The sequence below is a fragment of the Naumovozyma dairenensis genome, chromosome 4 (assembly GCF_000227115.2).
Source record: "Naumovozyma dairenensis CBS 421 chromosome 4, complete genome".
Taxonomy (NCBI): domain Eukaryota; kingdom Fungi; phylum Ascomycota; class Saccharomycetes; order Saccharomycetales; family Saccharomycetaceae; genus Naumovozyma; species Naumovozyma dairenensis.
The window spans coordinates 860,341-874,813 of record NC_016482.1 but is presented as its reverse complement, the minus strand read 5'-3'; the positions used below and the strand labels follow the sequence as shown (position 1 = coordinate 874,813).

Here is a 14,473-nt window from a genome sequence, read left to right as displayed (position 1 = left end):
ATTAATGGAATTTGACATTTGGTATTTTTCCTTTTGATGTCCAATTGCGGGAAAAGTGACAGAATGTCCGAAGAGCAGTTTAATGTTAAGAGAAACAAGTACAGTTCCAGAGTAAAAATTGATTAGAATCCTCTAACTTACCGTTCTATAATCCATACATATAGTGTTTCTGAATAATCGATGTAATATTTTAGAATATAAAGTTCTATATATATATATATATATATATATATATGTACAATCACAAGAAATCCATATTCAAACTACTTAGGTCCAAATTATTCAAATCCAACGTATTGTTATTGTTGTTATTAGTAGGGTATTGCTGAGAGGAAGATGCCATTCTAGATTGAGGATCTCCTACAGTGTTCATGCTCAAAATATTTGCAGGTGTTATATTATTCATGTTCTGGAAGTTGTTATTATTGGTATTATGATCTCCATTATTCATTTGTTGGTCAAACTGCTGTGATTGACTTCCTGGAGGTTGTGAATAGAAACCTCCTGCCATAACCGCTCCCATGGGAGAAATACCATTATTTAAAGGTGTTCCCATCACATTCGAAGGAGATACACTATTCATCATGGGAGTAGCGTTCATTGCATTCATATTCATCATCGGATTGGTTGCGATTCCCTGTTGTTTTGGGATTTGCTGTTGCTGTTGCTGTTGTAGCAGCTGCTGTTGTTGTTGTTGTTGTGCTTTGGCTGCAGCCTTCTTATTCTGCCTTGGTTTTCTTGGTTTCTTTGCCGTACTGCTTGTTGTTTGTGTCGTACTTGCTGCACTGGTAGTAGATGTGTTAGTGGTATTGGCATTTATATTTGCTGGAACGTTTGCAGCAACAGTACCAGTACTACTACCAGGTGTCGTACCGACAGGTGTATTCCCCACACTTCCAGGAGTTCCGGCAACGGATTTTTTCTTTGAATGTGATGCATCGCCTTTTGTGGCCTTTGCAGTAGCAGGGGCAGGCTCAACTATTGGTTTTAAGGTTTCTAGCATATGGAATTTTTTTGTATTGTTCTTCTCAGAATATTCTTCAATGGTACCAAACAAGGGTTGGAGATGTTGGAAATCGGTCGATATTTCTTGAATTTTTGTATATAAATCCAATAATTGATTCCTTATTGACAAAAACATTTCCTGTTGTGATTTTTCTGGCATAGTATCCAGCGTTGCCATCGTCTGTATAAGTTTATTGAAAACTAATCTTAAGGGTAGAATAGACTTTTCAGTTTCTATTAACGAATTCGCTATCACTTGTTTTGGTAGCGAATCATCTGAAAGATCAGTTGTATCTAGATTATCGATGTCTCCGGCAAGTCGATCTTCTAATTGATCGAGCGTTAACTTTGGTGTTAGCAGTTTAGATAATTCTGATTCACTTGACGTTTGCATTGTTCGTAATAAATATGGAATTTTAGGTCAGATTTTTTCTAGTTTGCTTTAAAACTTGGAGCAGAGGCTAATAATCGATCCCTTACAATTTCGAAGATTCAAGGAATAACTGGATCTATAGGGAACTTTCAGGATTGCAGGTTACCAAGCTTAATGTGGTCCTTTAAAGTTTGTAGCCATTAATGTTAATGTTCAACTAAAATATTTTTTGATGAAATTTCTGAGGAAAATAAGCTCCTATCCGTGGATTTCATTACGGATAAGATTTCCATTAATGTCACAGGAATTACGAAATAATAGACAGTTTCTGACAAATGATAGTTATCACAACATATTTTACAGAATAGTAATCTCTTATATAACAAATAGGCTTCTACCTTGTTTATTAAAGAATAGTTAGTAACTGAATATATACCTTTTACATAAGGTCAAACCTTGTATGCTTTGTAATTACAACACGTAGAAAAAAAAGCTAGCAATGATGCACTTATAGAGTGCTAGTGTCCGCACAGCTTTTTAAAGCCTTAGGCCGCAGGCATCGAGAAAAGTCTCCTCAAGTTCCTTTTCCCTTTTTATCATATCAAGCCAATTTTTACCTTTCAGTGCAGTATAATATTGATATGTTTTGCGTTCTTCACACGTGACATCAGAAGAATGTTCCTGATGTGAAAATTCATCAGCACTCTCTTGATCTTTGCCAGTTATAAAGGAGGGCCTGACATAGATTTCATATGGAGGATTTAAAAATAGTCGCATAACACGTTCAACCGTGGGTGGGTCATGTTGACGGATTACTCGGTTTCTATAAACCACCAATAATTCACGATATGTCTCTGCTTCCAATTCGGTGCAATGAAAGAAAATTGCTTGGATTGGAAGACCAGAGTAAGGTGACGGTGGAAGAAAATCAAAGGAATGAGATTTCTGGAACGGGGAGAAAGGCATCTCTTGAAGTTTTTTATAATTGTCGCTTTTATATATAATGGCTTGGACCCTTTCCATTGAAACCAAAAGGTCCTTTACGTTGGGAACAAAAAAAGGGCAATCATTTAAGCCATGTTTACCTTTTTCGTCAATATCACATGAAAGATAGGCAGTCTGAATTTCAAGCCTATTTCCTACAACAACTAATGTATGTTGGTTTCCTTCTCTTATAATATCATCTATGGGAAAGTCTGAACCCATGTGGTTGACAAAGTATTCGGGACTTACCAAATAATGTTTCATGATATAGTCTCTATAAATTACTGCCAAGGAATAATCATTACTGATACCAAAAGTAAATGGTTCATCCATGATCCAATCATTGTCTGTCAACATATTGGCTTCTTGGGTAATATTTGTACTTCCGGAAACAAGGCCTTTCAACACTTCCCATCTCTGACATATATTACGTTTCCCGAATGGTCGCCTCAGGGGTATCCCTTGCTGAGTAGTTGATTTTTGAAGGGAAAAAAATGGTGTGCCTACTTCCTTCCCTCCTACGTCTTCTTGGTCTCTGGTCATTCTAAACACAAAACGTTAGCTTCCTCTAATATGTATAAAATAAACATGCTTAAATGGATCCACCAAATAGAATTTCCTTTCCAGAAAAAAGTGTAATGTCAAAAACCTAGGTTATAAGTTTTAGACTATTCCAGTTTACTGCTATTACTCTTATTTTCCTCTGACATTCATTTTGTTAACAACTTAGTGACACAAGTGTTATTGTGACGCTTACTGTCATTGTTAACACTATAAAAGAACGACTGAGGCCATTGACTGTATTCAAGTCTTGTCTGACACTTTCTCTTATATTATGCCGTTGCTTACCTCTAATATGTATCGTTCAATCCAAACTCCGGAGAGAATGGAAAAAGAGAGTTAATGAAAGTAACGCCTGCAAATAATCCATAAAACAATTACCACATTAGGAATTAAGATCGGATAATCTAACAAAAGATATTCCGATTCACACAACACACCCACAATAACTGCGCAGGAGGTTAAAAACAACGACTCTAAGACGGAGTTCGGACTTTTTCTCGCTTAAGTGATCACGGAAGACTATTCCGGGAAGAGTATACAGTGAAGATCCAACGTACAAATACAGCTACAGTTATTGTTTATAATGCATCCTTTGTTCCAGAAATGTCCAGTGAAAGAACTATCACTTCATATTTAAAATATATAGAATAAAAAGAACAGAATCTGTAGGCATCGTAAGCGAAATCATCCCATTTGCCAATGCGACTAGGATTTTTGCCTCGCGGCACTATCACTAATGAAAGAAATGGTTCTGTTTAAGGTAACCAAGAAAACATTTCATCAGAGTAGAAAACATCAGTATAAACATTGATATCCTATAAATCCATTGTTTTGATCATAGCGGTCCAAAAAAAGAAACCATGACGGCTTTAAATAATCATAGTGGACGGTTTGGTTACGTGGTGTATCACCCATATAGGCCATACATTTGGTTGAGTATTGGAGGTTGGTGATGAAAAGGATTACTGGGCTAATGCTCTTTGGTTCTCAACCGTATTACTGTTTATTTAACTGTGAGGATGAAAGAGAATTAAATGAATTCCCAAAGCACACGGTGTTTGTTTTGATCCGATAGGCTCCAAATGCAAGAGGCATTCCTGACTAGCCCATTGTAACAACAAACTGACAGCAAATTGATCATCCAACAACTACCAAGTTTTGCTTGTATGACCTTGAGGATGGTCAAAGGAGTATATCAAATTTTTTTGAATATTTACCACCCAAGAAGAATTTGTCAATACCCATTTTATACATTTTGATGGTCCTACACAAAGGAAGCGATCCGGCTGTTAGATTATGTTCCATCGAAAGACTCACTAATACAGTAGCAACTGAAGGGGGAATTGACATTTGAAAGAAACTTACAAATATTACTGACTTCAGGACTTTATGAAGGATCCTTCTTTTTGTATCTTTTAGTTTTAATCGGATATTACAGTATATACACTTAGTTTCTATAAGGGATGATATAGTTTGATGTATAGTCCTCTAATTATCGATATTCTGTAACAATGGAGAAACCCTTAGTGCCATATATTCATTGATTAGCATTCATGTTGTTCAATGTGTCAACATTTATCAATCCCATTATGAATTCGTTGTTTAGCCTTGGGAGTTGCATTCTTCTTTCTGAATATTATTGTTTGATGACCATTATTTCTAGTTTCAAGTAGATAAATATCGTTTAATTGTCTAAGGCCCACTGGATCCAAAACAGTATTACCTAACCATCGTTCTTTGAAAAAATCAAGAGAAAGCTGATTATAGCATTTACTTGCTAAATCAATACAACGTATTTGCATATTTTTTTTTATTCCAGATGTAGTTAGGAATTCATAAACTAAAGAATCCTCAGAATAACTTTCTAACGATTGGAACCAGAAACTGGGGCAGCTACTATACTTCACATATGTTAATGCCATTCGCATTATTATCCTATCATTACCCACTAAGCTGCTGTTTGGGTTAAACGCTATTTCTTGCATGAATTTGCCTAAATTCTTTTGGAAATGAGATGTATAGAAGTGATAAACATCGATATATTCCTTTGGGACATCTAATTCGTAACGATGCTCGTATAGAAAGCTTAAAATGGTACCTCCCAACTCATTGATCTTGCAAGAAGAAATGAAATACTTATAACTTAGGAAATATACTTTTTTCACAAATGTAACGAAATTTCCATCTTTATAATTTTCATAATAGATCTTGATGATGACTTCACGTAATTTCCGTAACCCATGCTCAAGTGAAATGGTGGTATCAGTACCATTGTGGCTGTTAGAAAGTCCTTCCAATTGATCTAAGTAGTTTAATCTTGTCATGGGATCATTAATTAATGAATTTATATTTGAATTTGAATCTGTTGTGGTCCGACTTAATAAGGAGGTATCTTTTAGTAAATCATTTTTAATCTTTAATGTTGTAGCATTTGAAAACTTTTCTCTTCTCCTTCGTTGTCTTTCTTCATCAGTTATGTTCATGCTAAAACCTTTTATGGGTCAATTAATGTTCTGGAGTTGAGATGATGCTATTGGTTGCAAGATGAGGTAAAAAAAGGTAAATTTATAGATTTTTTGTTTATGGGAAAGGAAGTTTCATTCGGTCTTCTACTTCTCTCAGTGCATTAAAAGAGTAGACAAACAATACAGAAACATCTCATGAAAAAGCAAGACGCAGACTTCTTGTACTATTAACATTTATATTTCGGATACGCTGACGCACACATATAGCGTATCTCTATATATTTATATATATTATGATACGATCATCTTATCATCTATTACATACATACATATTTCTTGTTTTGTTTCGTTTTTTGTTTTTTGTTTAAAAACTACTCCAATTCCAATTTGCTGGAACAGATCCAACAAAGCTACCTTCTCTTAATTTTTTTTACGACTATTCATCTCATTTGCATTTTTAATTTGTTTACTATTATTACTGTCAGCCACGTTTCCATTTCGTTGTTGTTCATTTTCATTCGTCGTGTTATCATGATGAACTGATGAATTCCCATTTAATTGTATCTTACTATTTTCATTTGACACATTTTCATATTTCTCCAAACAGAAGTCACAAACTTTACAAAGCACCCCACCACCATTATTACTGTTATTATTATTATTAGTGTTATTCATGTTGACATTCTCAAACAAATCTATTTTTGTACTAATTATGAAATTTGCCTGATGATCCAGATATAACCAATGACGTAAATGTTCAGAACAGAAAATTTCCCCACAATGACGACAATGATGTTTCCTTTCACATAGTGTGAATTTTTTATGACATTTTAAGCATTCTGATCTTTTCGAATCAGGGATCCAATGATCATGTGATGGTTCATCTTCTTGTCTAGTAATGGATGAATCAGGGAATAAGAATGATGTTACTTTTGATTTGTATGATTCTATCATGGAAGAGGTTGCTGATCTGATACTGGATCTTGATGATGTAGTTGGTAATGTTATCCCGTTCTCGTTTGTGATTGTCATTAATGGGTTTATATTCTTTCTGTTAGAGTTGTGGTGGTCACTTGTAGTACCGTGTGGCATTAAATCATTAGAGATGTATGGTTGTGGTGAATTAAATTTACTGTTATTATTCATAATTTTATCTTGTGAAGAAGATGAAGCTGACGTGGATGGAGGTGGTAATGGTTGTTGTGGTAATAATGATGATGGTAATAATGAATTCAAATCTTCATTTGTTATATTTGTTTCTGAAACGTTCCGTAGAACAGCTGGGACATATAACGGTTTTTTAGGATTACTAATTTGCTTAATGTGACGTTTGTTTTGTACAGGAGAAAGTAATGAAGGTGATTGTCCACGAGCGGGTTGTTGTTGCATCGGGAGATTATGATTTCGTAGGTTATTTTTGGATGAATGTCTTAATAATCGTTTTTGTTGAATTCCAGTACCGGTATTATTATTATTATTATTACTGGTATTATTATTAGTTGTGGTAGTTGGATTGTTATTGGAAGTATGTAATACAGAAACATTTGCCATTCTATTTAATTTTCTGACAGGAGTTGTTGTTCTTATAATATTTGAATGAGAATGAGAATGAGAATGAGAATCGGGTACCATATTACTACTACTACTAACATTGGTATTATTATTTTCCATTCTAATGTTTGTGTTTGAAGATCCTCTTATAAATGATGTTGTCTTTTTAGTAATGATATCGTTATTCGAGGTAGTTTTTGAATTTGGTAATCTTGCATCACTTGGAGTCTTTTTAGGTAAATTATAATTTGATACATGTTTTGAAAATGATAATGGACTTTCTGATAATGAAGATGAAGAAGTTGAAGATTCTGAACATCTACGTGAGAGATCTGGTTTTGTTGTAAAATTGTCATTTATAAGTGGCTCTTGAACATTCATATTATCATTTTTATTAGCATTGTGATTGATGTTTGTGTCATTAGTTTTGTTTATACGATTATTATTATTATTATCAATATCATTTGAAGAAGTTGATTTGGTCATATTAACAAAACTATCTCTAATGTTACTATTATTATTACTTTCATTGGTATCAATTTCATTTGTATCATCTCCATCATTGGGGGATGAAACTTTAGATATTTTCAATATCGATAATTTCCTTAAAGCTTGAGTAGTTAAATTTTTTTGAGCCATTGCTTCTGCATCATCACTTTCATTATTGTCATCTACTACTGTATGTTCAGCATCATCAGAAATTACTTTCTCGTTATTATCCTTCATGTTATTATTTTGTTCAGACATTAAAGTAGATATGGTGAGTGGTTTATTATTGTTATTATTATTTGATGATGATGATGTATCAGTTTGTACGTTATTATTATAAGTATTTTTTTTCATGGAATCAAGATTTGTTCTTTTATTTTCTATAAGGGGTACTTTTGATCCTATTTCAGTTTTATCAGAATATATTGAAGCATTAGTGTTGTTATTATTATCATCATCGGTAGTGTTAGTGTTGTTGGTATTGTTATTAATGATTGAAGTTGCGGCAGAATTATTATTATTATTATTATTATTATTATTGATGCCGTTTATATTATTGTTGTTTGTATTAGTAGTAGTAGTAGTAGTGCTAGTATTTCTCCTTAGGGAGAACATTGCAGGAGATTGAATTTGTTTGGACATATCAATCAAACTTTTATAAGATTTCAATGATGTTGCGTTGTTGTCGATATTAGCGTTATTATTATTGTTATTGTATTGTGGTTGGTTGTGAATTAATGATTTCAAAGATAAACTACTTAAAATGCTTTGTTCTGAATGAGTTCTTGATCTTGGAACAATTTTTTGTTTTTCAAAAGTGATTGAAGAATTAGATCTATTTAATGGTATTGATTTAGTAGATTTAATAGATATGGGAGATTCTTCTACAGGGTTATTACTGTTATTATTATTTCTTCTATTATTTAAGGATAACGATGATTTTTTCCTTAGTATTGCAGTTGTTGAATTATTCCTCATTGGTTGTTGTCTATGTGGTTGAATGAGACCATTATTTCTTTCGTTTGAGTTTTGTCTATTCGAAGTTATTCCTCGCTGTTGTCCCGTAGTAGTTGAATCTGTTTCCTCATCTTCTTCTTTTATAGTGAGAGGCACTACATTTAATTTTTGAGATCCTCTTCTTTGATTGTTGGTTATTATTATCGTATTATTATTTGATTGTTGTTGTTGTTGTTGTTGTGGTGGTGGTGGTAGTGGTGGTAGTGGTGCTGGTTGTAGATGTTTATCGCCTTGTATCATGTTCATTTTGGATGTCAATGAGCCATCACTTGGTTGACTATGTATGCTACTCATAACCTTGTAATTCCTTCTTCTATCTTGGCAGAGCAAAAAATATGATTTCAGAGAGATGAGATCAGCCAAGTGTCTGTAACCGGAGACACTAATGGGGGGTTGTTTTTGAAGGTAAAGGTAAAGGTAAAAGAAAAGAACTACCGGCAGTTAGATCTAGATCTGTTTTCTTACTCTGAGTATGATATTGGATATTTAGGTTATCCTTACCCTGTGTTTCTAGTGTACTATAAGTTGATTATGCTGCCCTGTTAATGAAGCAACCTGCGTATCATGGTCTAGTGTATCTGGTTGTGGTATATCATACTATACAAATGTTATATTATGTTATAATAAGCTATATTAAGTTAAGCTGCACCATATATGCCATGTTATGCTATGGGTACATTCTGGTTATAGTAAGTGTTTTGTTACGGGATGACTACCCAAATGAGAGAAGAACAAGGCAGAAGAACAAAGCAGAAGAGCAGAAGCGCGCTCGGCTGCGCTGGGCGCGAGATATGAAAAAATAAAATAAAATAAAATAATGTAAGCGTACAGCGCGCAGTGGGCCGTTCCCTCGGACGGGGTGTCTGGATGCCCGTTTTCCGTGTAAGAAAGAGACAACGGATCGTGAGATTAGGGTTGCGGGTGCGGGTGGAAAATTACCTGCTGAGGTGAAATGGTGTGGACCCTGGCCCTGGCCTTCTAATTTTCTTTAAAACCCTGATCGTCCCGTACGGCCACCTTTCGCCAAATTTGACATTTTATGTACCGTTTACCATTTACCATTTACCATTTACCATTTACCATTTCCCAAATTTAATGCTGTCCTTTTCCTAACATAAGCCTAAGTAGGCTAATGAAAATGTACCTAGCCAAAACACCTTAATCTGTTTTGATAAGTCGATTGTGTAAGAGCAACAGTATACCCGCTGATACTATTCACTTCCATACATTCAATTGTACAATCACTGTAAATTGGTCCTGTTCAGCACCTTTATACACTAAGAAGGAAGGACACTCACAGTTTCCACATACAAAAAAGAAATATGGTAACGGCAGTATCAGGCAAAGTGTCGTCTGACAAACATATACAAAAAATTAACCAAGACTAGTGATGACAAGCATAAAGACAAGACTAAACATAGTAACAAGAGCTCCATTCAAAAAAATAAGAAAGATAACAATACACTTGACATCGACATAAAAAAAGGACTTGATAACGACGATGTCGCCGCCGCCGCCGCCGCCGCTGCCGCTGCAAAGGAAGAGGCATTCCACAACACAGTTCTTCAATGGATACAATCCATCTTAAAGGCTGCAATTTTTATGTCTATATTCGGTGCAGCTGTATCAGCAAGATTATTCTCTGTGATCAGATTCGAATCCATAATTCACGAATTCGATCCATGGTTCAACTTCAGAGCAACCAAATATTTAATCAATAACTCATTCTACGATTTCTTAAATTGGTTCGATGATAGAACTTGGTACCCACTAGGAAGAGTCACAGGTGGTACTTTATATCCGGGTTTAATGACCACATCAGCATTAATCTGGCATACTTTAAGGAAAATTGGTTTACCAATTGACATTAGAAACATTTGTGTACTTTTCGCTCCAGCATTTTCTGGTGTCACTGCAATTGCAACTTACTACTTGACAAAGGAAATTAAAGATTCATCTGCAGGTGTACTTGCTGCAGCATTCATCGCTATAGTCCCAGGTTACATATCAAGATCCGTCGCCGGTGCTTACGATAATGAAGCCATCGCTATCACTTTATTGATGGTGACTTTCATGTTCTGGATTAAGGGTCAAAAGACAGGTTCCATTCTTTATAGTTCATTCGCCGCACTTTTCTACTTTTATATGGTCTCAGCTTGGGGTGGTTATGTATTCATTACTAATTTAATCCCATTCCATATCTTCCTTTTAATATTGATGGGTAGATTCACTTCAAAATTATACGTAGCGTATAATACTTGGTTCATCATTGGTACAGTCGCATCTATGCAAATCCCATTCGTTGGATTCTTACCAATTAGATCAAATGATCATATGGCTGCATTGGGTGTCTTTGGGTTATTACAAATTGTTGCCCTAGGTGATTTCGTTAAGAGTAAATTACCACCAAGAAAATTTAAAATAGTAATGATAGTTTCATTATTAATTATCTTAGCTATAGGTATTGCTGGTTTATTCCTTCTAACTTACATGGGATTGATCGCTCCATGGACCGGTAGGTTCTATTCATTATGGGATACAAGTTACGCTAAAATCCATATCCCTATCATTGCATCTGTCTCAGAACATCAACCCGTTGCATGGCCCGCTTTCTTCTTCGACACTCATTTCTTAATCTGGTTATTTCCAGCCGGTGTATTCTTACTATTCATGGATTTGAAAGATGAACACGTATTCATAATCGCATATTCAGTATTATGTTCCTACTTCGCTGGCGTCATGGTTAGATTAATGTTAACATTAACTCCAGTCATTTGTATCACTGCCGCAGTAGCATTATCTAAAGTATTTGATGTCTATTTAGATTTCTCCTCAGCAATTGACCCACAAAGAAGAAACTTGACCTCATTATTGTCACGATTGATCGTCTCGGGGACTTTCATCTTTTACTTGTATTTATTCGTCTTCCATTGTACTTGGGTCACTCAAACTGCTTACTCTTCTCCATCAGTCGTATTACCATCAACAAGTCCCGATGGTAGTATGGCTTTAATTGATGATTTTAGAGAAGCTTACTATTGGCTAAGAATGAACACTGATGAAGATGCTAAAGTCGCCGCATGGTGGGATTATGGGTATCAAATTGGTGGGATGGCTGATAGAACTACATTGGTTGATAATAATACTTGGAATAATACGCATATTGCCATCGTGGGGAAAGCTATGGCTTCACCTGAAGAAAAAGCTTATGAAATTTTGAAAGAACATGATGTGGATTATGTTTTGGTCATATTTGGTGGGTTAATTGGGTTTGGTGGTGATGATTTGAATAAATTCTTATGGATGATTAGAATTAGTGAAGGTATTTGGCCTGATGAAATTAAAGAAAGAGATTTTTTTACACCTGAAGGTGAATATAGAGTAGATTCTCGTGCTTCAAAGACTATGAAGGAATCAATAATGTATAAGATGTCCTTTAAGGATTTCCCAATTTTATTTAATGGTGGTCAAGCTGTGGATAAAGTTCGTCAACAAGCAATTTCCTTGGAAGATGTTGGTACATTGGATTATTTCGATGAAGTTTTCACTTCCGAAAATTGGATGGTTAGAATTTATCAATTGAAAGAAGATGATCCTGAAGGTAGATCCTTAAAGGAAGTTGGTGATTTCGAAAGAGCAAAGGGTAAATTGACCAAAAAGAGAAAGATAACTAAACCAGATCTTACTTTAAGAGTTTAGGTTCCGACGGTTAGTATTATGCACACGTCTTAATCTATGTATTAAAAAAAGAATTCTATATACATATATGTATATAGAATAAAAAATATGAAAAAAAAAATTCCATACAAAAAAAATTATTTGTTATAAATAATAATATATTTCTGTTTTGTATATAATTAATTGAATAATTTTCATCATGTCTTAACATAAAGTTTGAGAAAAGTAATTCAGTTTAATCTAAAGCGATTTTATCTTCTTCAATGGCGTTTGGAGCTTTGATGTTTATCTTCTCTTCTTCTATGACGACAGGTTTCTTAACTTCCTTAGTGAAAACTAATTGATTAATCAAGAATTCCACAGTAGAAATAACAGTCATCAAAGCCCATAACCATATCCCCAGAGACACACTAACTTGAATAGCCATACTTTCTTCCCCTTGAGTTTCCACTTTGCTACTACCTCTCAGGATTTGTAATGGTAATAAAGCTAAATATAACCAACCTTGACTCATAACACCACCAATGATCTTGGGGAACATATCAGAATGTGGTAAATAATAAACTGGAAATTTACCCTTCCATAATTTCAAAATTATGAAAGGAGCAGTCAATGTAACCAATTTGAACTTCTTCATTTGTTTTTCAATAGAAGATTGTTGAGATTTTAATTGTATACCTAGAGCTTTGATCTCTTCATTTAATTTTTCCAATTTACGATTATTCTTTGTCCATTTAGCATAGTTATCTTGTGCTGAGATGGTAGTATTTTCTTCTTGTAATTCTAGACGTTCTTGCAATTTCTTGTGATAATCATCGTATGATTTTTTATGGACGGAATGTTGAATGATTTTGGACATCCATGAAGCATGATAACTTGTGGAGTATTGTAGGAACTTATTGATCGTGACGAAGACCAAGGAAGTAGCGATGACCCAGTTACAAGCAGACATCTTTTTTTGTCAATTGCATGGATTTTTTTATATCTCCACTGAAAACTATACGAAACACGCTGTAGTTATTTATTCAAGGAAACTTGTGTAATTATTTGAATCAGGCTTTGTTGTCATCTTCTTCTTTCACTTCATACCTTCGTTGTATTTTTCAAATTTCATTCAGCTGACACTTTTTCACTTGAATGTTTTTTTTATGAAAATTGAAAAATTGTTGATCACAAGAGAAATAACTAATAGTCAGTCGATCAATTAATCAATTGAGTAAAAGATTATTTATGATTGAGGAAGAAGTTACTTGACCTATAGTATATGGATTAAACACTCGGACTTCACTTGGGACTTTTCTACTTATTATAGAAACAAGTTACTATCTGTATACTAGTGCGTACTATCCGTTGCATATTAATTAGGAGGGGAAAATACCAGTGTGAACCCTCAAAATAAAGAAAAAAAAGGAAATAGTGAGAGAGAATGTCAACAGAATATATTGAAGCACCATCACACAGTGCGTTGTCTGATGAAGACAGTGGGACTTATGATGAATGGATTCCATCATTTTGTTCAAGGTTTGGTCATGAATATTTTTGTGAAGTCCCACATGAATTCATTGAGGATGATTTTAACTTAACCTCTTTAGCTCAAGAAGTTCCACATTATCGTAAGGCGTTGGATATGATACTAGATTTAGAAGATATAAGTGATGATGAAGAAGATGAGGAGGAGGAAGAGGAAGATCAAGATATGTTAGGGGAAAATGGGTCGCAAAATAGTAGCAGTAAGAGGAAACCACCAATAGTTAATAGAAGTATTATTGAACATGCTGCTGAACAACTATATGGGTTGATTCATGCAAGATATATCTTAACTAAACAAGGGTTACAATCCATGGCGGAGAAATTTGATCATAAAGAATTCGGAATTTGTCCTCGTTACCATTGTAGTGGTATGCAATTGTTACCATGTGGATTAAGTGATACCATTGGGAAATATACTGTAAGACTTTATTGTCCAAGTTGTCAAGATATATATCTTCCACAATCCTCGAGGTTTCTTTGTTTAGAAGGTGCATTTTGGGGAACCAGTTTCCCAGGTGTGTTTTTGAAACATTTCAAAGAACTTGAAGAATACGTTGAAAGAAAGACTAAGGAAACGTACGAATTGAAAGTATTTGGATTTAGAATCAACGATAGAGCAGTTTCTGGGCAAAGGATGAAATGGCTAAGACAATATCCAAGTACCGATGAAGAGTGGGCAGATTTTGCCAAATGTGAATTCGAAACTCCATCAGTATAAAGAAAGAGTTAAAAAATTAAATGAACCGAATATAAATGAAACATTTCATGTTATAAGATAGATCAAGGGCTATATATATATATATATATATATATATAT

General features: G+C 34.3%; 7 protein-coding genes across 7 annotated transcripts; 2 read left to right on the top strand and 5 right to left on the bottom strand.

Moving 5' to 3' along the window:
- Positions 1-241: 241 nt before the first annotated feature.
- PGD1 (Pgd1p) lies at positions 242-1,399 on the bottom strand (the record flags this gene model as incomplete). The annotated part of the gene is made up of 1 exon (XM_003669877.1): positions 242-1,399. The coding sequence occupies one exon, from the start codon at positions 1,397-1,399 to the stop codon at positions 242-244; it is 1,158 nt and encodes a 385-aa protein (XP_003669925.1).
- A 516-nt stretch (positions 1,400-1,915) lies between these two features.
- Positions 1,916-2,905, bottom strand: NDAI0D03670 (uncharacterized protein; the record flags this gene model as incomplete). Its single annotated transcript, XM_003669876.1, has 1 exon — positions 1,916-2,905. The coding sequence occupies one exon, from the start codon at positions 2,903-2,905 to the stop codon at positions 1,916-1,918; it is 990 nt and encodes a 329-aa protein (XP_003669924.1).
- Positions 2,906-4,494: 1,589 nt separating this feature from the next.
- NDAI0D03660 (uncharacterized protein) lies at positions 4,495-5,409 on the bottom strand (the record flags this gene model as incomplete). Its single annotated transcript, XM_003669875.1, has 1 exon — positions 4,495-5,409. One exon carries the CDS (start codon positions 5,407-5,409, stop codon positions 4,495-4,497), a length of 915 nt encoding a protein of 304 aa, XP_003669923.1.
- A 402-nt stretch (positions 5,410-5,811) lies between these two features.
- PIB2 (Pib2p) lies at positions 5,812-8,742 on the bottom strand (the record flags this gene model as incomplete). The annotated part of the gene is made up of 1 exon (XM_003669874.1): positions 5,812-8,742. One exon carries the CDS (start codon positions 8,740-8,742, stop codon positions 5,812-5,814), a length of 2,931 nt encoding a protein of 976 aa, XP_003669922.1.
- A 1,308-nt stretch (positions 8,743-10,050) lies between these two features.
- Positions 10,051-12,147, top strand: STT3 (dolichyl-diphosphooligosaccharide--protein glycosyltransferase subunit STT3; the record flags this gene model as incomplete). The annotated part of the gene is made up of 1 exon (XM_003669873.1): positions 10,051-12,147. One exon carries the CDS (start codon positions 10,051-10,053, stop codon positions 12,145-12,147), a length of 2,097 nt encoding a protein of 698 aa, XP_003669921.1.
- A 214-nt stretch (positions 12,148-12,361) lies between these two features.
- Positions 12,362-13,078, bottom strand: GET1 (GET complex subunit GET1; the record flags this gene model as incomplete). The annotated part of the gene is made up of 1 exon (XM_003669872.1): positions 12,362-13,078. The coding sequence occupies one exon, from the start codon at positions 13,076-13,078 to the stop codon at positions 12,362-12,364; it is 717 nt and encodes a 238-aa protein (XP_003669920.1).
- Positions 13,079-13,552: 474 nt separating this feature from the next.
- On the top strand, positions 13,553-14,374 carry CKB1 (casein kinase 2 regulatory subunit CKB1; the record flags this gene model as incomplete). The annotated part of the gene is made up of 1 exon (XM_003669871.1): positions 13,553-14,374. The coding sequence occupies one exon, from the start codon at positions 13,553-13,555 to the stop codon at positions 14,372-14,374; it is 822 nt and encodes a 273-aa protein (XP_003669919.1).
- Between the last annotated feature and the right edge of the window lie 99 nt (positions 14,375-14,473).